At 44.5% G+C, this 24,238-nt stretch overlaps 1 protein-coding gene across 1 annotated transcript in view; it reads left to right on the top strand.

Annotated features, from left to right (window-relative positions):
* Positions 1-187: 187 nt before the first annotated feature.
* PGBD5 (piggyBac transposable element derived 5) overlaps positions 188-24,238 on the top strand; it is a 73,721-nt gene continuing 49,670 nt past the window's right edge. Inside the window, exon 1 of the mRNA XM_040598907.1 lies at positions 188-885. Within this exon, the coding sequence (XP_040454841.1) occupies positions 219-885 (667 nt within the window). The 5' untranslated portion in view covers positions 188-218. The remainder of the gene's footprint in view (positions 886-24,238) is intronic.

Here is a 24,238-nt window from a genome sequence, read left to right as displayed (position 1 = left end):
GCGCTCCAGCCGCTGCCCCGCTCCAGCGCCGCGGGCGGGGGACCGGGACCCCTCTTCCAGTAGCAGCGCGCAGCGCACCCCCGCCGCAGCCGGCCGCTGTGGTTTTAAATGGGCGGGGCGGCGGCGGGCGGTGGCGGGCGGCGGGGCGGGCGGTGGGCGGCCCGCGCTGCCCATATAACCCCACCTCCCGGGCGCGGGCCGCCGCCGTAATTGGCTGGATGTGGTACTTGGAGATGTTGAGCTGGCTCCTTCCCCCCATGTCCCTGCACACACACAGGGGCGGGTGGTGCGGGCGGGAGCGGGAGGCAGGGTTCAGCCCCGGCGCTGGCGGGGGTCCCCCCGCTGCCTGCCTGCCCGCCGCCGTGCCCGAGCCGCTCCTGCTGCTGGGCTGCTGCCTGCGGCCGCAGGACCCGGCCGAGCCGGCCCGAGGGGAGCGCGGGCGGCTGCTGGCGGCGGCCGAGATGATGGCGGAGGGCGGCGGCGGGCCGGCGCGGAGGAAGGCGCTGTCGCTGCTGGAGGCGGCCCGCTCCCGCTACGAGAGCCTGCAGATCTCCGACGACGTCTTCGGGGAGTCGGGCCAGGACAGCAGCGGGAACCCCTTCTACAGCACCTCGGCCGACTCCCGCTCCGCCGCCTCTTCCCAGGATGAGGAGGACGACGAGGAGGACGAGGGGCCGGGCCCGCGGGGCAGGGCGGCCCGGCGCCGCGCCCCCAGGGCGGCGGCCACCCCGGCGGAGCGGCGGCGGCAGCGGCAGGGCAGCGGCGGCGGCAGCGCCGTCCCGGGCGGCCCCGGCCCCATGGAGGAGGAGCAGGAGGAAGCGGAGAAGGGGGGCTGGACCCGGTCGCTGCGAGACGTCCCACCCCCTCACTTCAAGGATGGCAGCGGTACGCGGCGGGCGGGCTGCTGGGGCAGGGGCGGCGCGGCCGGCCGGCCCCCGGGAGCGGGGGTGCCCGGGGCGCGGCGCCGAGGCCTGGGTCGCGGCGTGGCCGTGCCCGGCGGCGCCAGGGTGGGCAGCCGCTGCGGGCCCGGCTTCGGGCTGGGCTGGCGCCCGGCCCCTGGCCTCGGGGCGGGAGGCACCACCCGCCCGGCGCCCTCCCGGGGCGGCCCTGCTGTCGGGCCGCCGGTGCCCAGGGCCGGGCGCGCCGGGGCGGTGAGCGGAGGGCGAGGGGAGGCCGCGCCTGCTTAGTCACAGGCGTCCCCTCCCCGGCGCCGCAGCCGTGCCCCGAGCGCCCGCGGCTACGGGCATCCCTGCGGGAAGCGGGCAGGCGCTCCCCGAAGCGGGGGCGCTGCTCGGGCCCCACTCTGGCTGAGCTCTGGTGTGGTGGGGGGCGCCTCTTCCCAGCTTACAGGTGGGGAAAGCCGCCGGACCTGGGCCGTGCGGGTGACCTGCCTGCACTGTGCTGGAGAGCCCTGGGATTCCCTCTGGCTGCAAGGCTTGCAGCGCAGCTGTCCCGAGCCTTAACCCTTCTTGCGCGGCTTCTGGCCAGGGTGAATGCCAAGAGAACGGTGGGATGCTGTGACGTGACGTACAGCAGCACTGAGACATCCGTGGACTGGCTTGTGTAGCCAGGTGCACCTCTGGTTTGCCTAGGGAGCCATTACACCGTATCTGTCTGCAGGCCTCCGCAACCAAGTTGACTGTACAGCAGGCAAGGCTTTGCAAAAAAAAATTAAAAAAAATTAATTAATAGTTATGAAGAGCTGGGATGTGAAATAAAACACTTGCATCTCAGAACAGGGTGTGATGACTGCTGTCGTCCTCAACTGAGCTGACAGCTTGCCAGTCATAAGGTTGCTTGTCTTCACTGTTTTGCTTTGGTTTTTGTTAGTGTTCAATTACTTCGTTTTGCTGTTAAAATGTACATGTAGAAGAGTGCTGCTACACTTGGTGTAGTGTGCTGAAATCTGTACAGTGGGACAGGCAGAAACCTATCTAAGGAAGCAGTTTGGGATTGAGGGAATAAAGGTGGAGCTAGCACTGGAGCCCAGAGAAAGTTCTGTCATGCCTTTGACAGATGTGCAAATAGAACTTGCATCTATCTCTAGAAATAGCTAGACGCTGTAAAATGTTTAAATATCAAGCTGATGTGCCTCTTTAAAGAACTGTTAAGTTTTATTCATGATTCTTATTCATAAGCATATCTAAGATCAGTTTCTGGATCATAGGCTTCATGATGTGATGCTATTTCGGCATCAATTATCACTTAATTTCTCTGCTGACTTATTTCTTTGTATCATTACTTTATAGTAATATCCATTTTAATGTCGACAGAGCTGGGATTAGTGTTTTAATTCTGGTTTGGAAAAGAATTAAGTTGATGACCTATTAATTCAGGGAATTCATATTTCTTTTGAAATAAAGGAGTCTCTTTAATGGTTGTCAGTCATAGATGCAGGTGTCTCATGAGGAAGGTATATGGGTATTCTTGTGAATATTTCCCCCTAGTAATAGATGGGGAAGAGGCTGCTGCTGCCCTTTCGTTCTGTTGATCATGACAATAGATGCTGCATGCTGTACATAGCATGCTGATTTGGCTTGGCGGAGGTTCAGTTGGTATCATGATTTGATATGTGTGAAATGTGTACCCTCTGTGATATTTTTATTTTCATGACTCAAATTCCAAGCTATGGAAACTACTGCACTGTATATAACTAAGCTCTTATAATTCTAGTTTGTAGAATCAACTGGTTTTAGACCATGCATATATCATGATTGGAGTCATGCTAAGTATACTTGTGCAGGCACCATTGTCACTTCATTGGATGCTGTTCTGACCCAAGAGTTTGGTCCATACCTGCTAAGTACCTTCACTGAGGTGAAGACAGCTGTCCCTTGCAGTGACAGCACATGTCTCAGTCACTAATGGAGTACAAGCAAGAAATGCAGGGTCAGACACAGAGCACTAACAAAACTGTATTCTCTGTTCCAGTGTCTTGGATGTAGGAATCCTTTTTTCCTAGGTTCTGAGCTTAAAATGAAGAGGTTTTCATGAGACTGAGATGAAACTTATCTCTGGTTAGCATCAAAACTTCAGAGTTCAGCCTTTTGCTCAAAATCTCAAGAGAAGAATCCTAGTGGCAAGTACTTGACATCATCTGATGCCAGAAGACAAATGTCCTTGTGGACTGAGTCTCATGAGACGTCAATGCTAGAAATACATTCTTGAGTCAGACTGGGATCAAACCTAGTGTCAGGCGGTTTGGTTTGGGAGACTGCCCCTTCATGAAAAGGAAAGTGAGGAGGAGGAAAAGGTTTAGGTCAGTTAATGAGCTAAAGCTCCCAAAAAGGGAATGAAGAGCCACTTAAACTCTTGTGGTCTTTTTAACTACAAGTAGAAAATACTATGTCTTCCTTTTTTATTTTTTTTAGTAGATTACTTAATACTGCCTTTCCTTCCCCAGCCTCAATATTCAACTGATGTCTTCAAGTACTGTATCCATCCCTAACTGAAGCTAACTGATACTTCATCTCAAAAAAACCACACTGGAGGCCCAGATATGCTGGGAGCTGCTGGCAGTGTTGGATGGTTCAGTATGTCCTCAGTCTGCAGTCATCACTGTGTGTGTTCGTGGTGACACCTGCCTTGCATGTATGGCAGGTTCTGACAAACTGGGAAAGATCTGGATTGAATTCTGTGTCAGGAGAGAAGGGACAGGATGGCATCACTATGCAACACTGCTGTTTGTGTCACTGCTTTTTATTTTCTGCCCCTTCTTCAGGGATCTCCTGTTGTTCTTATTCCGTTTAATAAAAATAGTGGGTGCTTAGATTCCCTGGGCGAAAAACCTCCAGGTTAATAGCTTTAGCTAACTTCCTTTGTGAAAATCCAAAATAGGTGTTAACTTTAACACAGAGGTTAGAACATACGGCTTGCTGGCACTTCGTGTTATTTCCAGTTAAGCTACTCTGCAAAATCATTCTCTTTAGTTGCTGAGAAAAATCCCACCCACATTGTGATGCCCTGATTTTTAAGCTGCTAACTAATGGTGCTGTGTAGTTCTGATTAAAATAGGTTGAGGAAACGAGTGACTGTTGCAAATATCAAAGCAGTAACGTGAGTTCTGAGGTACTGGGATATAAGTAGTGGATGGGAGGTTTTGAAGGCAGTTGCTGAAACGCCTTCCCTTCACAAACCGTGCCTGGCTACAGCAGGTCCATGGGTAGGTCAACATGCATGTTTAAAAGGATGATGGCATCCATGATCAAATGTTGGATCCAGGCATGTTTTGGCATATCTCTTCTCATGCTCCTCAAACCTCACTGTGAAGGTGAAGCAGAACTCATTTGTTGGGAAGTGAACCTACAAATAGATAGGCTTTCTAGGAAAGGGGGACTGACCTCTGCCCAAACAGTACTTTAATTCTGAAAGGAGGGACAGCTGGGGCTCCTCTGGCTTCCCTTCCTCTGAGGGCAGGACAGAGCTAGTTTTGGAAGTGCAGAAAGAATAGGAGAACACACTGCTGCTAGGGCAGGGAAAGCATAACTGAAATGGAGAGAGAGAGAGCGAGCAACTATTATTAATTCAGTGACAAGCTAGTTACGAGTCATAACTCAATGTAAAGCCTTCATTTCTGGTGGTTCCTGCCTCAGACTTAATTGGTATGCTTTTCTTCCGTCAAGAGTGGGGTGGCTCTTTCCCTTGTTAGGTCAGCAATTTGGCCAGGAAATGTTCTGTAACAGAAGCCCTGTTGGTTCTGGTCTTTCTTCATGGAGGATCTTAGAAGGTGCAAATACCCTGGTATCACTGCAGCTTGATGTTCCTGAACTGGGGTAGTTGGTGTTCCCTTCCTAGAGTTCAGTGCTTCCTGTGCCCATACAGTTCAGGGACCAGAAAATTGGATCTTAGATGTAAGATCACTTCTTATTGTTAGGGATACTGTTTTAGGGTGGCAGCAATAGCAGGGAAGCCTGAACAAAAGTAATGCTGAAGTTCTCAAAGTTACAGACAATCGGTGCTACTGTTGTCTCCATTTTCTGTGCCCTCCAAACCCTGTTCTTCAGCCTAGGCACAAGGACAAGATGTTGAGTGTTCTTTGCTTGAAAGAGCATAGCAGCTCTTAAAGTTGCATTTAGAGAGTGTAACTAGCTTTTTATGGATTTCCAGAGTATTTCTCTGAAACACTAAATGTGCTGTAAGTTACCATCTTTGAAGGTAGAACAGCATGCTCTCAGGGAGAAGTTGCATGACCATGTCTAGCAATCAGGCTCTCCTTGTCACCTTGAAAAGGTTTAAATGAATATTTAAAGCAGGTTTTTTGGGTGGTTTTCTTTTTAATGAGAATGTGCTTTTCCAGAAAGATGAGGTTATGGGAAACAGTCATTTCTTCTGTCATGACTGCCACAGAGAGATGGTCTGCACAAGGGAGGGTATGTTATGAGAGATGAAATGAGCCTGCATGTTCCAGCTAAAGTCAAGGAAGCAAGGCACAGCTTTAAATTCCAGGTTGTGACCACCCTCACAGTAAAAAAGGTTTTCTTATATTTAGTCAGAAGTGTCTGTTTGCATGTCATCTGATAAGACTTCACTCTTGACTGGATTTTTTTCAGTAGTATTGTTTTGTTTGTGAATGTTAAATAAGGAAAACTAATTAATTCCTTCAAATTCGTATGTAGTGAATCATACAATACAATATATATTGATAAAACATGGAGTTGTTGATTTGACCAGTGTTCTAAATAGTTTTAGCAGAGCTAAACAATGCAGTTAAATAGTCAAAGGAGAGGAAAGTGATAAAGGTAAGGGGAGAAAGGCTTTTAGCTGTTATTTGAATGGCTGTAATTGTAACTGGGCAGAAAATTTTGGAAAGTCTTTGCAGGTTGTAGGGGGAGATCCGATGTGCATACTGTTCCCAAGAGTGTGGACAGGCAGGTGTGAAGGCAGCATCCCAGCAGCAAGGACCCTGAGGAAGAGCTCTTGGGTTGGCCTGGGCCATGAAAGAGGGCCATAAACATGCCACCATCTAACAGCAGTGGTGATCTTGGTTCAGGTCCTGAAGAGAATCTGAAGGCATTAATCATATTGCATTGAGATAAGTACTTAAAGATTCCAGAGGTGGAAGAAAAGCTATGAAAGCTACTGAATTGCTTATGGCAGATTCTGCTTCAGAAATATGTTGGCCGAGTTCACTGACTCTGATCAGTGCCACTGATGTGAGTTGTTCTTTCTTAGTTACGTCATCAAAGAACTTAGCTGCTTTTGACTTGCATAACCATGGAAAATACTGGAGGGTGGGGGAGGGAATGCGTATCTATATAATCTGTTCTTGCATTCCAAGCAGACATTACTTACAATGACAGTATCGCTACACTTCTAAGATAGATAAATACATCACAAATGTGTACGCTACTACTTTGCAGAGCCTTTATAGGATGACTTTAAGGTTCGAAGCTTTGCTAAATAAGTGAATTATGCAAAGGCTTAATATCTCATACATATTACGAAATCTAAATGTGCTTTTCAGGTGGTCTTACTGGGTTTAGAGCACACTGTCCTGCTTCTGTCATCACTGCAGTGGCTCAAGTGCATCACATGACAACCTTATTGATTCTAACATGTAGTGCAACTTAGCTATCTTCTTTCTTCTGTTGCCCATACCTCTGCTATTAAACATGCGTTTGGGGAATAACCTAGTGTTAATAAGCCTCATGGAAAAAGCTGTTCTTTGCTTTTATACAGAGAACCAGTTTTGGTCAGTACTGGGGACACGGAAGTCTGTAAGCACTGCAGATCAAGGTCTTCTCCATAGACGCTATCTAACCTTTTCAGAGAAAAAGCATACTTGCTCCTAGGTCTGTTGCTCCATAAAATTAGACTTTTCCCCTTGCTTTGATGGGTTATTTAAAAGAAGTAGATTAGCTCCTACAGCTACTCATGTCCTTTTTGTCAACATCACAGAAAGAGTACAGCAGTTCCTATGTCTGCACACCTTTAAGTCAACCTGGAGAGGAAATTAATCTCTCAGCTGAGTCTAATGAGGATGCTAATAGTGGAGTTGACTTGCTGATTCTCTATAGACTTCTAGGTCACAGGAAACTGTCCTGGATGCCATAGACTTAAATTGGAAATTTCTCTTAGGTGTGCTTGTTCATGCAGGTGTTTTGTTTTCCTCCCATGCACAAGCTTCCCAAATTTTGGAGTAGATGGATTTAGCAGTTTGGAAGTGCAAGGTGCTTCCCAAAGGGAAGGTAGTCATGGATACAGCTAGACATCTTATCTAGAGATCAGTGGAATATAATCCCTAAAATACCTTATTCTTCTGAATACTGCCAAAATTTGGCCATGTTATTAGAAAACAGGACAGATGGATTCAAAAGGAATGCATGGCTTAGACAAATGCATGAGAATACTAGCATTTGACATTACATTTCCTTATGGCAAGGCATCCTTCCTAGGAGCTTATCCAAGCTCCCACTTCATATTCCTTAAAGAACAGGGTGTTAATTGGTCCCTGGTTCCGTCTGAAAATGAATGGACATGTAACTGAATAGGTCTTCTAAAAATGAAACCAGAGCTCCTTGATTGAGGGAGTGCAGGGAAGTAGGCTTGGAAGGCTCCTTAGCTTATTTTGACTTTGTATAAATTACTGCTAGATTATCTCGTGATTTTCTGTAATGACAACTGGTATTAATGGCGCATAATAGAAAGCATGCTTTCGATTCTGCTTTCTTGGACAGCATGAGGGATTTATATGGCCTGTATTGACAAACTATAATTGCCATTAAGAAGGACAAAGAACAAAACCAAGCAGCTTCTATTCAGCAAGCAATACAAAGCTGTAGCTGCTTAGTTGAAAACTGGGCAAACTGAAGTGTAGTTGATGAAGCGCACTGTAAGGATGCAAAAATATATCAGGGGGATACAGAGGAGAGACAGAAGCAAAGAATATCGTCTATGTCTGTCTGGATGGGGGAATTAGCTGTGCATTGGACAGGAAGATTACCAAACTGAGATAAAAGTCCATCAGTAGGCACAAATGGAAGTGTTATTTCTAGTGAAGAAAAAGCAGCAGAAAGACTTAAAGCAGCTGCTGCTATAACTAAATCATTTCTGATTACGTATGGCAGAGAGGTGGGTGTGTATGAAAGATGAAACTGGAGCAAAAAATGAGAGTATCTTTCTTTTTTTAAACTACTTATGAAATTCACTGTTGTGGAAAGTCTGACTATCCAGTGTGTATAGTCATCTCTGCTTTTTTTGAAAGGTAGATGCTGGCTAACTTCCCAGTGGGTAGCACTTGTAGGTGTGCAGTCTGGGGTCAGCCTGTAGCTGTGGGCATGTGGCTGTTCCCATTGATGTCATGGTGCTGTCTGCTGCTGGATGTACCCTGCTAATACATGGCTTGGGCAGTGGTCATCTTGTCGGTTCATGCCCAGAAAAACTACTTCGAAGAGGTTATATGTGTTAAAACTCATCCATGTATGCACTTAATGCTTATGGCTTTTGGGAGGGGGTTTTACTTTGCTCCAGTAGAGGGAAAACAGTTCAACTGGACTGCAAGGCAAGAGGTGGCCAGGCTTCCCCAGAGGGCAGTGGGGGAGTTCATAAACCTTCATGTGCTGCGGTGGCCTAGCAAAAACCAAGGACCTTTGGTTTGGGATGAGAGATTCCCAGGATGATCTTGAAAAATGTTAAGATGCTCTTATATTTGTCATGCTGTATATATTGCATTATGGATATAAATACATATGTGCATATAAATTCTTATCTGGCCTTTCAAAGGGCTTCTTGCTTGCTGGACTGTGTTCCTGAATGGGATCACTACATGAGAAGACCTCCTAAAACCAAAGACTTTTCCTTATCTCTTAGCCATCATAGTTATTCCTTACTTAGAAACTTGTCCTCTTATGTAGTTATTGGTTGGTTTGAGATGAAATAAAATACAGCGTCTGAAGGTTTATACCTGTGAGATCTGCATTAATTTCTTCTTGTCTTTGGCTTTGAGATTAAAAGAACTTAAGCACTAAGACCTGGAGTGCATCTGAGTGATCTGTAGCTATTTGTATGGTGCTAACACTGCTGCAGCCGGTCTCAGCCCCTTCTTTTAAGGGTAGGGAAAGGAGGCAGCTTTGAGCATGTCACGAATCTCCCCCATTGAGAAATGAAGAATGATGGATTTTGGAGTAAATGACATCCTGCTTTTTCCACTTGACAGGGTTGTGCTTGGTAAATAAGGAATGACCTTCTCAAAACAGACCTTTCTTCATCTGCTTCTGTACTACTGGGTAATGACTCACACTTAAACTGACATCAGAGATGGTCTAAAACAGCTTGTCAAACCTGTGCCCTGTGGGGTCCGGGGCTCCCTGTGGACTGGGTGTCATGGGGACTCTCTGTGGGGGTCTGTCAGAGCCAGGCTTGGCAGCCAGGGCCTGTCCAACCACCCCAGCCAGGACAGTTGTGGCCGAGGGTGGTGAGGCAGCCCTGGTCACCGCACACCTCCTGAGGGACAGGCTGAGGCCAGGTCAGGATGCGGCCCGCAGCTGGGCAGGGCCTGGCAGTCAGCTAGCCAGCCGTGGTGGTGCCCCTGGGGCACTGGCAGCAGGTCCTTGACACAAACTCTCTGGCAAAGGCCATGACTTTCTGTAATGTCTTTTCCACAAAAAAAAAAAAAGGTGTTGAGAAGGAATTTGGCAGTGCTCAATGGGGCTGCTTTTCGGGCCCACTTCCCAGTGGCTCTTGTCTCTCTTTACCCTGTCCCTACAGCCTGGGCTGTTGGTAGCCAGCCCTCTCGTCAGCCATGGAGAGCCTGGCTGCCTCCGGGAGTGACTGGGAGAGGGTGCTGTCATCTTGATACCTTTCTTTCTCTAGTACCTAAAGGAGGCCTGCAAGAAAGCTGGAGAGGCGCTTTTTGCAATGGTGTGTAGTGATGGGACAAAGGGTAATGTCTTTAAACTGTAAGAAGGTAGATTAAGATTGGGCATTAGGAAGAAGCTCTTCACTGTGAGGGTGGTGAGGCGCTGGAACAGGCTGCCCAGAGAAGCTGTGGGTGCCCCATCCCTGGAAGTGTCCAAAGCCAGGTTGGACAGGGCTTTGAGCAACCTGCTCGAGTTGCCATGGGAGGGTAGTTGGAAGTAGATGGTCTTTAAGGTACCTTCCAACCCGAACCATTCTATGATCCTATTTCATAGGTGCCCTGCAAGTTCTTTTCGGTTCAAATTACTTTGGCTGTTTATTTTGTGTGTATGAAACAAGGTACCAGCTTGTGGTGGTTTTGGTCCCTGGAGTGGTTATGCATAGTAAGGAGCTATCTGAGCCTTGCGGCAGCCAGCCGTGGTCCAGGTGTTGCCTGTCAGGCTTATCTCATTGCTTTCTATTCTGAATTGGAAACAAATTCTTGAGGCAGGAACCATCCCTGCATTACTAGCTCTGAGTTTCACGTGCTTTGCATTACACTACTTCTTTTGCAACAAACAATGCAGAGGTTAAAATATATAGGGGGAGAAGCAGCCAGATGCAGAAACATCTGACTGAATAAATGCCATCTAGTCCCTGTCAGGTATTATCACTAAAATCATCATTATGGCAAATGTCTATTTCTGTCTCTGTTTGAATTCGATAAAACCTGGCCCAGTATCTCCAAAAACATGTTGCATAAAGATCTGGCAAAAGCTTAAATGTTCTGATGGAAGAATTTTACTTTTTTTTAATTTAATGAAAATTTGAAACCGCCTTCCTAAATGGAGGTGGACTTACTGAATTTGTTTAAGTTTTAGATAACATCAAGTTCGGAGTGACTTTATGTACACTGGAGGACAGCTGAGAATTTGCAAGGTTCTTGACAGCCTGAAATAGCCCAAGGCAGAAAAACAGCATGGTGCAAGATAAATGCTTAGTGTGAAGGCAGCAGTGACTAACAGCAGAAGTGGAAAATGGAGGGGAAAGGGAAGAACTTGTTTAGGTGGAAAAGGAACTGGAGGTTGAAGCTGAACACCAGACAAATGTGACTCAGTACCGTGTTCTTCTGAAAAGGCAAATATCCTCTGCAGATATTTAAACAGAGTGTACTAGACTTGCAATGAGACTGGCTCACCATTTAGGAGAGAGACTATGGGTCACCAGTCCAGGTGAGAAGCAAATAGTCGAATGTGAAGAGAAAGACTGAGAAACAGAAAACCTACTAGTTGGACCACCTTTCAGTACTCTGTTTTTAAGCTAAGTGGCCATATGAATGTGTGGGCTATTACAGGAAAGTGTATTGTCTGCCGTACCTGCTCTGAAAACTGAATATAAGAAATAGCAGGTATACATTGATGGGTAATTAAATCAAACAAACAAACAAAAAAAAGAAACTCAGACAGTGCAGTGCTACAGAAGACATGAGGTATGTTACTGGAAACCTAAGAACAAGTGGCACTAACCTATTGTAATGGACTGACACGCAGTATGCATGCTGAATGGGGGGGATAGAGGCCTGGACTAAAGGACTTCCTGAGGTCCCTTCCAGCACTCTTCTCCTCTGTTTTAGATTGGTTAAGATAAACGCTAGGGAAGCTGCTTAGTGGCAAGTTGTGTATTGGAGTGTTATGCAAAAGACTGGCTACTTGCATCTCCTGCGTTGGTTTTGGGAGCAGGGAGAAAGCTGTGTTAGCTTGTGGGGAAGAGCTGTGTGCTTGTAGAAGGCCTCTTAATCTATTAAGGTGAAGCTCCCTGCTTCCCTTTGCCCCGTTAAAGTGGCCTAGGCACACCTGACAGTCACTTAGGGTATTATTCTCACCCTCACTTCTATGATAATGAGTTGTGTGTCCATGAATCTTGTATCTCTACTGAAACAACTCATTCTGAGGCTTCTTCTGTGTGTTAAAAATCTTAGGCCAGGGATGCCTGATACAATGCTGCCCAAATACTTGTGAGATTAGCAATGCTACACTTTGGAGGCACTTAGTTACTGCATCATCCAGTGGTGCCTAGGGTCATACTTGCCTTTGTCCATGACTCTTTTTGAGGTATGAAGAGCCTCCTTGCAGCTGAATCTCAACACAAATATCTGTAGACCATGAGGACAGATACAAGGAGGAAGACCAGTGCAGGTCTGGAATAGGCCCAGCTAAGTCATAGTCCAGGCTATCTCCACTAAAGATAACTAAAACCCATCCTAATGCTACCTAGAAAACCACTGGCTTAGAGGTCTGTTGTGCATCACTGTTCTGCAGAATAAAGAGACTGTCTCTGATTTGAGCAGATAATTGGAGGAAAAAAACTTTTGTTGTTGATCTGTAAGATTTATTTTGGCCAACAAATCCAGCTACTATCTAGTAGGATGATCAGTCCAGCATTGCCCAGTGTCTTGATAATACACTCAGTTCTAGTCAAAAATGAAACAATCTCTTCCCTAAAGTCACCTACTTTCATCCTCAGTCAAGGACCTGGCTAAAGAGGAGACATTAATACTCTTACTCATCCCTGTTGCTACCAATTAACAAGTACCTAGCTAGAAAAATAACAGATAAATTCAGTGAGCCTGCAAGTAGTATCTTAGAAGCTTACCCAGTAAAAATGATTCTAAGGTCACCTGTCTGTGATACAAATGCTCTACATTTGTCTTGATGTCCTTGGTTAGTCCTTTCTCCAAAATCTGTTCAGTCTTTGAGGAGTGCTGAGATCAGACTAACAAGTTTAAAGTTGCCAAGCCTGTTATTTCTCTTTGAAAGTCTTTGTTTTCTCAGCTTAACATGCTACCTTGAACTTGGATTCACATAGGTTCTTGTTATGGGACTCCTAGTATATGAGAATTAGAAACAGAAATATAAACTGCAAGATTTGAAGTTTTTGTTGTCTTTGCCACAGGTATTGCAGCTTCTGATGTTCTGCCCTCAGACTCATGAAACTTATTCCCTTATGAATCCCACTAGTTGCCTTGAAAATGAAGGCAAAATCCTTGCCCTGGCAGCTGAAGCGTGCCTAGGTCATGAGTCTGTGTCCTGAAAATTTCACTTGCCTTGCTTCCTTCCCCTTCATCCCCGTTGTATTTGCTTAAAGAGCATTTTGGGTCTTTCTGGGCAAGGCGGAGCTGTTTCTGGTTAAGAGGGGTGGGAGTATAGCCAGAAGTACCCAATCCTACAATCCCACTAGACTGGGGTATATACAAACCGTGCTGAGCTCTATTAAGTGCAAATTATAATGCAAGCACCTACTTTCTTTTTGGGACAGATGGTGGGTGTAAAATATTCAGCTATGGGTATTTTTGAATTGATACTGTCAAAGTGGGTACTGAATATGAAATTGTTCTGGGAATATGAAATGGACTTGACACTATTCATGTGTTGTAGAGATTGTATCAGTCTTTTCTTTTTGGCTGTTGGCTATCACTCTCTGAATCAATGAAAAGATACTAAGTGAGCATTAGTTTCTTTGTAAAAGCACCCATTTGTATGCTGAAGCAGAAACATTTGATGGGCAGATACTGCAGCTGAGTGAGTGAAATGTTAAAATACAAACTGTGCCTTTGCAGGTCTTTTGCGGAAAGGTTGACTCAAAAAGGGGTCTGAATATTGACCTGGAGCGGCTTGACATTGAGCAGCCACTACCAATTGTTCTAATGTCAGCTTTCTTCCTTAAGATAAAAGGGAGATGGGATTCTTTCTTTTTAAGTTGAAATGGGCAGCTAAAGGGAGAATGCTTCAGCAGAATACTTTCATCGGGAAAGGAGCAAGAAACAAGTATAACAAAAGCTGTTCAAAACTACTTTGAAGCTTTCCATTTCTGCTGAATCCTTTTAATCTGTACTATAACCTTTTCCTAACCTGCTCTTCTCTGCTTCAGCATTTAGTTTCTCTAATTGTATTTTACTTCCTAGAATTCTTTGCTGTTATAAAAATGAATGTTTCTCTAATGTCTTAATATAGATCCTACCGATACTTCACATTTTAACGTCATGTTCTCAGTCATTATGAAACTTCCTTTTTTGATTCTTCTGGGCTCTGCTGGACACCATGTCTCCACTGTCCTGTTAAAATTGCAGGTAGTCTCGGGCAGGGGTTCATTGTTCAAATGTTGCTGCTTAGTAAGCCAGGCTTTTTACAATTTTGCTCTGCCCCGTGTGCTCAGGTTTGTTCCTGTGGGAGGAGAAGGTAAAGGTCTTACAGGTATTGAGTTCTCACCTACCTTATGCAAAAATAGCTGATGGGGGTGACAGCTTTTTGAATTGCCCTTGCTGAAACATGGTTTGCTTGAGTTCAGTCCTTTTTAGACAGCACACTTGTAGTGAGAAGAGCCTGCAGGCTCTAACAGCACCTCCTGCAATGAAAAAGCTAGTTGATTTTGAAAGGCAGGATCACATGAAGCCATACTCTGCCTGTTGTTGCATTCGTGGTGTCATATAAAGATGACAGCTGGTACTTCCAACATACCAAAATGATGGCCAGATGCCCCTGACCATGCTGCTCACCCACACCCGCTACGGTTGATATTCCAGATCTGCTTGTGTGGGAGATGCAATATGTGAACAACTGTCACACCCGCCACAACATCAAACTTGGCATTAAAAAGGTGGAAGGAATGCAGTGTGCAGCTCAACAAAATTTGTTTCAGATCTAATAGGAGTGGTGCGTATCTATGGGTTTGGTTGCCCATGGTTAATCAACCTTCTGTTTGGATGAAGGTTGCACTTCAGGCGTATCAGCTGCGCCTGCATAGAGTTTTGAGGTTTTTACTTAATTTTTACCATTTTATGGGACTGAGGTGTGAATGCATCTGTGGTCCTGTTGCCTAGTAGAAGAGAGCAGTGGAAGTTTAGAGGCTAATGGACTGAGTAATCGGCCCAATTATTTGTGGCAAGCATTTAAGGAATATTGTCCCTTCTCCTCCCCGACCTTTATTGATGGAGGTAAGGGATTTGGTCTTCTATGTCTGGTTCTTCCCTCAATTGCAGAGTGTACCCTGGAGCCCCATATTCCCCAGACATTGGTTCTAGAGGCAGAAATCTGGCCAAAATCAGGTGATGGTCTCTATTAAAGAAGACAAAATGTTACATTTGTTTAAGCAGTTTTGGTCTGGCTGTTGCTTTTCTTTGAGAATAGCTGAACTCACTGTTCTTCATACAGGTGGAGCTTGAATGCTTCCTAAAGCAAGGAGACACATACACAGATTTCAAGTATTGCTTTCTGTGACTGTTGCTTTCTGTGACTGTTGCTGTAGACAGCCACTGTAAATTGCCTTGTAATTTAGAATGTGGAAAAGGAAATAAGCAAGATTTTAAACTTTTTAAATGTTTCTTTTTTATTTATTTAACTTTACTTCTAAAAAGTAAGAAAAGTTAGGGTTTTTTTCTAAGCAGAGTATTTAAGCACCTCTTTTGCTGTGTCTATACTTTTCCCTACTCATTCTTTTCCAGTTATTCCTGTATTTTTTACAGGCTGCATCACTTGACCACAAAGTCATTTGTTTGGAGCAGCCCTGGACTATAAGAAACATGCGTAATGTCGCTTCAGAAACACTCATTTCAGCGTAGTGTTGCACTGGTACCTAAGAATAATTTGATCACTGTAGCTTAAGGTTAAGCATCTGTCTCATGCTTTCTGTTGGACTGGAGCCTAAGATACCCTAGAAGAGATTACTGTTGTCAGCTAACTCCTAGACTCAAAAATTTCTTAAGAGATCCCTTTTGATGTTTATTGAAAGCACAACCTGTTTGCTTTGACTATACAAGTAACTTAAATATCTGACATTGTTAAATACCTAAAATTCAATGGTAAGTTCTGGACTGGATTGCTTCCTAAAACATTTTATATACTTACATCAGTTGGAAGTTTGGTATCAGATCTGATTATACGTGGTAGAAACTAACATTAAGACCTGTGATGAAAAGGAAAAACCTATCTTCCCTGAAGAACCTACTGGTTTCAATTTGCTTGCCAAGTTTTGAGAAGAGCAACCAGATCTATGGAGCAGTGGAGGGAGGACAGCAGGGCTGCAGGATAGACTGTAGAGCATTTTTATAGTAAAAAGACATTTTCATCCTTTCCTGCCCCTATGCATGTTGCAGTCCCAGTCTTTCTTATAGAATTAATGATTTGCATGGCTGACTGCACAATGAGTGTGCACTCTGGAAACTTCCACTAGAGAACACAAGGCTGTTAAACCACCTTTTGATTTGTGAGTGATGCAAATTAAAATTCAAAGGTGAGTGTCAAGGCATGTTAATATAGTACATTATCCTTTGAATCTAGAGAAGCATATAAGCACATAATTAAACAAATGCATATGTGGTACTACTTTAATGTTACAGTATAGCAATATGCTAAAAGCAGAGTGACATGAAAACTGTTATACCGATGCCAAAATACCTCTGATTGATACCACCACTCCTCTGTTCTTACAAGAACAGTTTTCTAGGGGAGCAAAGAAATGACAGCTTTTCAAAGCAAACTGTTTATACTGGTATAAAACCTGTACAGATAGATCAGCTGAATCTTACAGGATTTGAGTGTGTACTCAGCTCTCTGCTAAAGTGAGGGTGAACTGTCTGTTGAGCTGCTTTAGTCCTGAATGCAATTACTGAAAAACTTTAGGGCAGCGTTCTCCAAACATTTTTGGTCATGCACACCTAACAATAGTTGTTTGAGCAGCTACCCCTATCTGTGTATATTTATTTATAAATTATATACATGCACTACTGTATTAATATGCTACATGCATTATAAAGCATACACAAAAATAGAAATTAAACCAGGATGACATAAAGATGAAATAAACACTATTTAAGTTTTTTATATTTGTTAACAATCAAATATTTTCTTCCAGCACTGCAATGGTTTGTCTTGTACATTCCCCTGGCACCCCGTGTTGGAAACCACTGTGCTAAGGCCTGTGAAAGTATCTTGCTGTGCAGTTCCTATATGGGCAAGCAGGCAGTGCCGGGCAAGCAGGAACTGTGGTCATTTGTATCCAGCTCTGCTAGACTGCTGCAGTCCAGGCCCAGAGAGAGAATTTCTGTAAAGTGCCTTGGCTTTTTCTGCCAGGAGTACTACCAGACCCTGATCAAATATTTAGCTATGATGAAAAGCAGTATGTTCACCTGCTTTCTCAGTCTTCTCTTTCCTCCCCAAATAAATAACGTTCTAGCTTGCCTAGCAGGCTTGAGGTTTTGATCACACAAGGTTATAAAAACTCCAGGCCCAGCCTTGCTAACGATCTGAAGGTTGCTTTTTTTCCTCCCGCTAAAACATCGATGGAGGTTATAGCACTTAGGACCTAGTAGAATCTGGCCCTAAGGGAGGAATCTTATCAATTCTTGATGTGGAAGGGAAAATGCTACCTATTCAGGTCCATTCACAGTTAGTGGGAAGGAAAGGAGCTGCATCAGAGATGATGGAAGAAGCTGATTGTGTTGAATGAGACTCAGCAGGTCTCTTTTCTTAATTTTATTTTATGAGGCAGTCAACATAAATAAAGAATGAATGGAGAGAAATGTTGCTTAAATAAGACCTTTGTGAACATAGCAACAAGCAGCTGAGGAAGTGGAAGGGCAATGCAAGAGAGCAAATCCGTCTGCAATATAAAACCAGCTTTAGAAGTTAAGTCTGGAAGGCTTAGGAAGCGGGAGGCTCCCTGTGGAGATATATCTTCTTCTTCTGTATTTGCCTTGCTGTTTCCACACACAGAGCCAAGAGAGGTGGGGGGAGGCTTACCAATCAGAACTTGAGGTTCTCAGATAATCCTTTTCCTGGGGGATTCTGTATTCAAAGAGCACTTAAAAAACAAATTGGAAAATGAAAGAAGGTTTGGAAACAGATGAACGTTCTTGACGCCAGAGCTGCGGTACTTTATCCTGACTGGAGCAGTAGCATAGGTTGATCTTTCCTGGAGAGCAAGTTGACACTGGGCTTTCTGATAAATGAACACTGACTGATGCAGTGGCTCAGTGAGGGCACGAAGAGAGAGACTTGTCAGCTTCCTAGAAGACACAGTGGTAAAGAGGCAGAGATGCTTTGATGTCAATAGCAATAAAAGGCGGAAGAGTTTTGTCATGTGAGAGCAGTGGCTTACTTAAATAACCCTCAAATGTTATTTAAGTGGAGGCTATGAGGCATCTAGAGAATTGAGTTTTTCTTGTGGAAAATATGGTGCTAGATAAACACTGATGTGCTCAACACAGATGTTGGGCACTTGCTTGCCAGCAGGGACTGGCCAAGGCAAGAAAGGGACTTGCAACAGCAGCTCTATGTGAGTTGTTTCACATCTGCTATGAAATTAGATTGATTTTGGTGGGCTGGCTGGGCTTTACAGAAGAATACATTTCTGCCTTTGCTCACTTGCAGAAATATGTATGTCACCTTTTTGGTGTTTTAAGCCCCCAAGAATCTGAATCCACACTTGAAGGTTTTTAACTCTTCTTCCTTTATGCTGAGAATGATTGACGAGGGTGTAGATGTGGCACGCTCATACCTGTGGATTGTAGGAAAAGAGGCAGAGAATACAATTTTCAACACTTTCAAGTAACGTTACACTTCGAAACAAAAGAGAAAAGTCTTCAGTAGCAGACCTTTCACCAGTAATTATGGTGTTTGGTCTGTGCTTACTGGCTAATTAGATATTCCTTGCCAGAAAGAGTTTAATGGAAAAATGGTGTATGAAAGTATGACTTCAGACATCAATACTGTGTTAATTCACATGGGCCAGTGCTTGGGAGCAAGGGAGAGAAGTGGAACAGGAGCCAGAGAGGGTTGGGACATCTAAGCAGCCACAGACTGGTCAGGCCCAGGTGCAGATATTTATTCTATGGCTTATGACTGAATACCGTCCAGTTGGACGTGCCCCTAACCGGTGCTGCCCCAGCTGACCACCTTTAACACCTGACAGCAAATCCTTGTCTCAAAGCAGGTAACCTTAGAAACAGCAGTTTTAGACTTGAAGAATTCATAAGCCTCGTCTCATCGCTTAAGTGAAATACCAAGAGAACGGGAAAGTTGGAGGTATGGCAGCATCTCAGAAACGCAGGAGGAAGGGTGGGCAGAACAGCAGAGGAGTGGAGCCTGGGGAAGCTCAGGGTCAGATAACAGCAGGCAACCAGGGAAGGCTGAGAATGTGCAGAGTGGAGCAAAGGAAAACAGGACATAGGTCCCAGTGCCAGCCTGAGACATGGATAAGCTAGAAGCACAGATGGTGTGATTCACCTAAGATAGCAGAGCATAGCAGTCATGGAGTAGAACATGCAGGGAGGCTGACTCCTGGTTCCTGAACTCAGGAAATATTTGCTCTTGCTCAACGGGCAGGCACTTTGGAAGGGAAGCACCACTTCAGTCCTTGAGCAGCAGTCAAAATTCACAGTCTTTATTTAAATGGGAACTTTTCCAGTTATTTGCCACTGAGTAAATGTATTTATTCATCATATCGTGAACTCATAAGCCAGCCTGATATGAAAACAGTAGCTTACATATTTCCCCTTTAAGAAAACTGATCTGTGAGTAGATAAGAGCATGCAGGACAGGACATGGGGCCAGCGTTTACAGCGCAAAAACATACTGAGAAACATCCTTATTACTATTAGTTAAAACATTACCTTAAGCATGCTATTGACTCTGCCTATAGCCTCTAATCAGTCACAGGCTGATTATTCTGGCCAGATTTTTGCAGATCGTGGAGGATTTAGCTCTGGCATAGTAATCCGAAGATCTGTTATGAACCCTAATATGAAGACTGTGTGCAGCTTCTACAAGAGGAAGAATATAACTAGGAAATGTGAAGCTGCAGTCACTGAGGTCTTGAGCTATAAATGTCCTAATCTGTGGTTACAGAATGGGAAGCTATTATTTCTGTTGTGATAATGCCCAGAAGCCTCTATTGGAATCCTTAATGTTGAAGTGCTTGGCGCTTTGCAAACGGGACACACTTTGCAGTGGTTACTAATGTGAATTTACCTTGCAGGTGCATCCTGTATAAATTATACCTGCAGATTCAAGGAACTGTTGTTTGGGCCTGGGTTTTATATAGCAGAAATATTTATTTGCTTTGCCTTCCTCCATTCCATTACTTAATATGACCCAGATTTCATCAGGAACAACTTTTTTTTTTATATTTTATTTTTAGTGAGCACACTATGAAATTCTTTGAAAATCTCTGCTGAATGAAATCTGTGTTGAATCTCTGTTGCTGCTAGGTCCAAAATGAGAAGTACAAGGTACTTTCTCCTTTTTTAAGCTGAGGGTATGTTCTTACAGTGATTAAATCCCATGAGGTCTTTCAGCTTTTATTGGTTCATCTGTTAGCAACCCCCAAGAAGCATGAAGATGATGACCTCCAGGTGTAGCTGTGGTCTGGTGCAATGGATGGCTACCAGTAAGCAGTGCCTGTCTGGTCACCTTAAATCTTTTACCTGCCAGATCTCAGACTACAGTATACTAAGACTGTGAGGAGGTGGACTTTGGACTTTTCTCCTGAAAGGCCATGGGGGAAGACATATGATGGTGTTCTTTGCAAACTTAGTTCCCTGGCCCAGTCCCTGCTCTGCTTGCGCCCCGGCAGCGGTGCAGCATGGTGCGGTTGTGAGGGCAATTGGGCGTGGAGCTGGGCAGAGGCTGCAGGATCAGTGCTGTGTTGCTGAGGGATTCCTGTGGGGCTGCTATTGCTGAGGATGAGCGGTGCTGTGTTGCTGAGGATCCTGCTTATGCACTGTTTAGCTCCAAGTTGTGCTTCTGGCTCGCTCTGCAGATACAACTCCCCGAAAGCCTTCCCTGGGGGTACAGAGGTTTGGAAACACATCTGCATCACTCTGGAGTTAACCCGGGTAGTACAAGTAATAAGTCCACCTTTTTGCACAGATGACTGCTTTTTTTTTTTACACTTCATTGTTGAAGGAGGGCTGTGGTTTCTTAAAACTGAGTAGTTGTGGGTTTATAAGTTATTAGGAAGCCTAAGCTGTTGAAGTGCTGTGGAATGTGTCATGTATCCTGCATGTGGCAAGAGGATTAGGGATGTTGTTCGTGGTATACAGAAGTAATTTATTGAACTTTCCAGTCACTTGACTATTTTGAATTCAGATGTTCATACAGCCTGTGGCACTGGTCACTTCCAAGGGCAGGCAGAACAAGGATGGAAAAAGGCAGTCTAACAACAGGGGCAGGCATAAAAGAGGAAAAATCAAACTGCACAAAGTGATAGTGTGCTTGTGTAAAAGAGCCCAGGCCCTAGCAAGGATTGCAAATACATGACCCACACTTGCATCTCAGGTGTCCTAAGAAAATGTTTAGACTTTCATCTGCCTCTAAGCCTAATGCACCAACGAGGAATGTGTGGCTTGTAACTGCTTGTCCCAAGGTTTTTGAGGATTTTGGGGAGGAACATGGAGAATATAAAGTAGGGAAATTACAAGTTTAAAAGCAGCTGTGTAAATGCAGATGCATCATGAGCTTCTCTGATAGAGGTGGTGTAACCTTCAAACAAGGGTATCTGTGCCTGAAGTGTTGATATATTTTATTATTACAATCTCTAAAGTGATGAGAGCTCCTTTGCCTCTCAGTCTGGGGTGATCACAGCAGAGAAACTTTTGTCTTACTGGGCAGTTTGTGAAGCTCACCTGAAAGCATATGTGCATGCTTTCCCACAGAGAGCAGTAAAAGTCAAGGGAGGCTGATACAACCCAAAGGAAGGATATTTGGAAAAAGAGCCTGAATATCATCCCATGGAGCACCTGGTACCAACCTTCTTGGGCAGATTCTGTTTTTTGAGCTCTGCTAGCTGGCCTGCAGCAAGAGCACCCTGCTCATCACCCTCTCCCAAGTGGGTGCAGCAGTAGGTGCTTAGTTATGTTCATGGGAAGTAGCATCAAATGTTTTGGGGACTATGTGCTTATCCTAACAACTATTCTCTGCCTTCTTCAGGAAGAGGTGGTAGCTCTTGGGAAGCAATTGTAGAGACCAGTACTGTAGCTATGTTAGCTCATGTGGGATGGAGATGTATCATGAGGAGGTTCTGTACTGAAATGAATGTACTTGTATGAAAAGGTTGTCTCTAATGCTTTACTGAACTGTCTGGGTTTCCAGTTGATGTATTCTTTCTTTTTTTAATAATTTTTGAACAAAGCAGAAAACCATTTCCTCATGAGACTTGCTCAAAACAAAGAGGTTCATTTTTCAGTGGCATATGTGTGTTGCATGTAAATGCAGAAGTTGGTGTGAAGGCTTTCAGCATCTCATTAGTTGGGTCACTTGCTTATTGACTTTTATTTACAAAAGATAAATTAAATGTCATGATGATTTGCCTGGAAAACATACTAGGCTATTTTCCCTTCTTCAAATGCAGAATCCCTCCTTTTGGAGGCAGGTTCCTGACATCAAATATTGCTATTGCTTGTACAGATGAATTTTTATTTTAAATTGCTGGAAAGGAGCAAGTTGCATGCAGGTCATGGTATTTGTGAACAGTGTGCACTAGAACAGACCAGGGACCCGGGAGAGAAAGATGTGATGGTGGATTGCATCTGCAAGAGTTGCCGGTGCAGCAGGGTGTCCTCCCATGGGTACATCCCAAAGCAGCCTTCTGGGATTTAGTTATCAGGGTCACCTTGCCTAGTAATGGAAGTTGTGCTGACATAAAACCGTCCATGCTGCTTTATGGAGTTATTTCATAAATGTGCACAGCTGTGCCTACAGCCAGATGTGTAACTGCTCTGTGATCTACAAAAAGCTGTATTACTGATGATATATGAAGTCAGAATGTTGATGGTTGTCTCTAACCTGCTAGATAGGCTCAGTGTCAGCTGGGCTGCCAGGAACAGCCAATCTGCTCTGATGGTTGAGTGCAGTAAAATGTTAATAGAAAACTGCAGTGGCAAAAGAAAGTGCAGTTGACTATTGCCATGGAAGCTGCTGCAGCAGGAATTCCTCTAAAGAGGGACAAGTGTATTCAGTCCCACAGCCAGATGAGTAATATGCAAAGGATTATGTAAACTGACACAACATGGTACTGTTCCAGCATTGACTCTGCTGTTTTAAGGTGTTTGGCTTTTTAAAATTATTTTAACCATAAGACCTTGCACCAGTGTTTGGGAGGTTCCTTTGGATTGGGAGGTTCTCTTGGATGTTGATAACGGTGATCGGTAGGTTGTAAGATCTCACCACAGAAATGAAGTAAGTATATAATTAAAGGTGTAAACATTATCCGCAGTGGGCTTTTCATTCTTTCTACTTCACTTGTCGCAGCTTGAAGGCTTTGTAGCTTTAAACATGATGGTAAACACAAAGAAGTACTCTCTTACTTAAATGGTTTTTTGACTGTGGCTTAAATCTACAAGCTGCACTTCCACAGAAGGCTGCCACAACGTCGCTCCTGTGCTCATTCCCAGACCAGTGCTGTTGGTGGCAGAGCGTACACTTGGTCAATGGGAAAGGCATAAGACCTTCCTGCTTGGTCCTCTGAAAATGGCCAGAAATTTAACTATTTTTCATACAGTGTCTTGTCACACATAGTAACCTGCTGAGTGACAGCAGCGCGGGGCAGGACGCATGGGCAGGGCGCCTTGGTTATCACCCAGGGCCTCTCGTCACACTGGGTGGGAAGGCTGTCTGGTGTTGGGTGGGAATGGGTGCATTACTCGTCTCTGACCTATGCCAGGTTGATGTGCTTAGACCTGACTCTCAAGGGTTTTGCTATAACGCTGAAGAAAATGAGATGAGAATCTGTATCCAATGCAGAGCAGTGAAAAAAGCTGAATTGCAGGAAGTTCCTTAGTTTACTAGATACTTTGCTAAATTTTACCACTTAATATAAATTTTACTGTTTGGTTCACTAAATAAGTTCTTTATTTAACTTGTCATAACTCAGCGCTGTCTGGTGTGGAGGCCAGGGACTCTTGACCAGGCAGCAAGGAGTGGATGTGCACTGGGTTTTAGTCCTTTTTAATTTGTCCTTGGATTGCTTTTAGACCCAGCTCTTAATCTCTCTATGGATAGAAGTCAGACTGCAATGTGTGGATCACTTTATTGCTGACACTGTGAGAAAAACAATCCTTTTTATTGCTGGGGAGGGAAGAGAAAATACCCTTTCATGGAAACTGTTTGAAACAATTTTTGTGACTACAGTTATGTGCAGTCCTGGAGGCATTGTCAAAGGCTCGCTTATAGAGGTTGGAAAAGTGCAGTCAAATCACACTTTGCTAAATAGCTCAGAATAAACTTAACGGAAACCAAATGTAGAGCAGAAATGTGTGCAACTGAATGCCCAGGCAAGGGTGCAAAGTAAGTTTCTGGGGGAAGGGTCCTGTTAAATCCTACCCAGAAGCCTGGACTGCTGAGAGCGCCCTTGT

This window comes from Falco naumanni, chromosome 6, assembly GCF_017639655.2.
Source record: "Falco naumanni isolate bFalNau1 chromosome 6, bFalNau1.pat, whole genome shotgun sequence".
Lineage (NCBI taxonomy): Eukaryota > Metazoa > Chordata > Aves > Falconiformes > Falconidae > Falco > Falco naumanni.
Note: the sequence above shows the minus strand (reverse complement) of the source record. Positions and strands in the feature narration are given on the sequence as shown.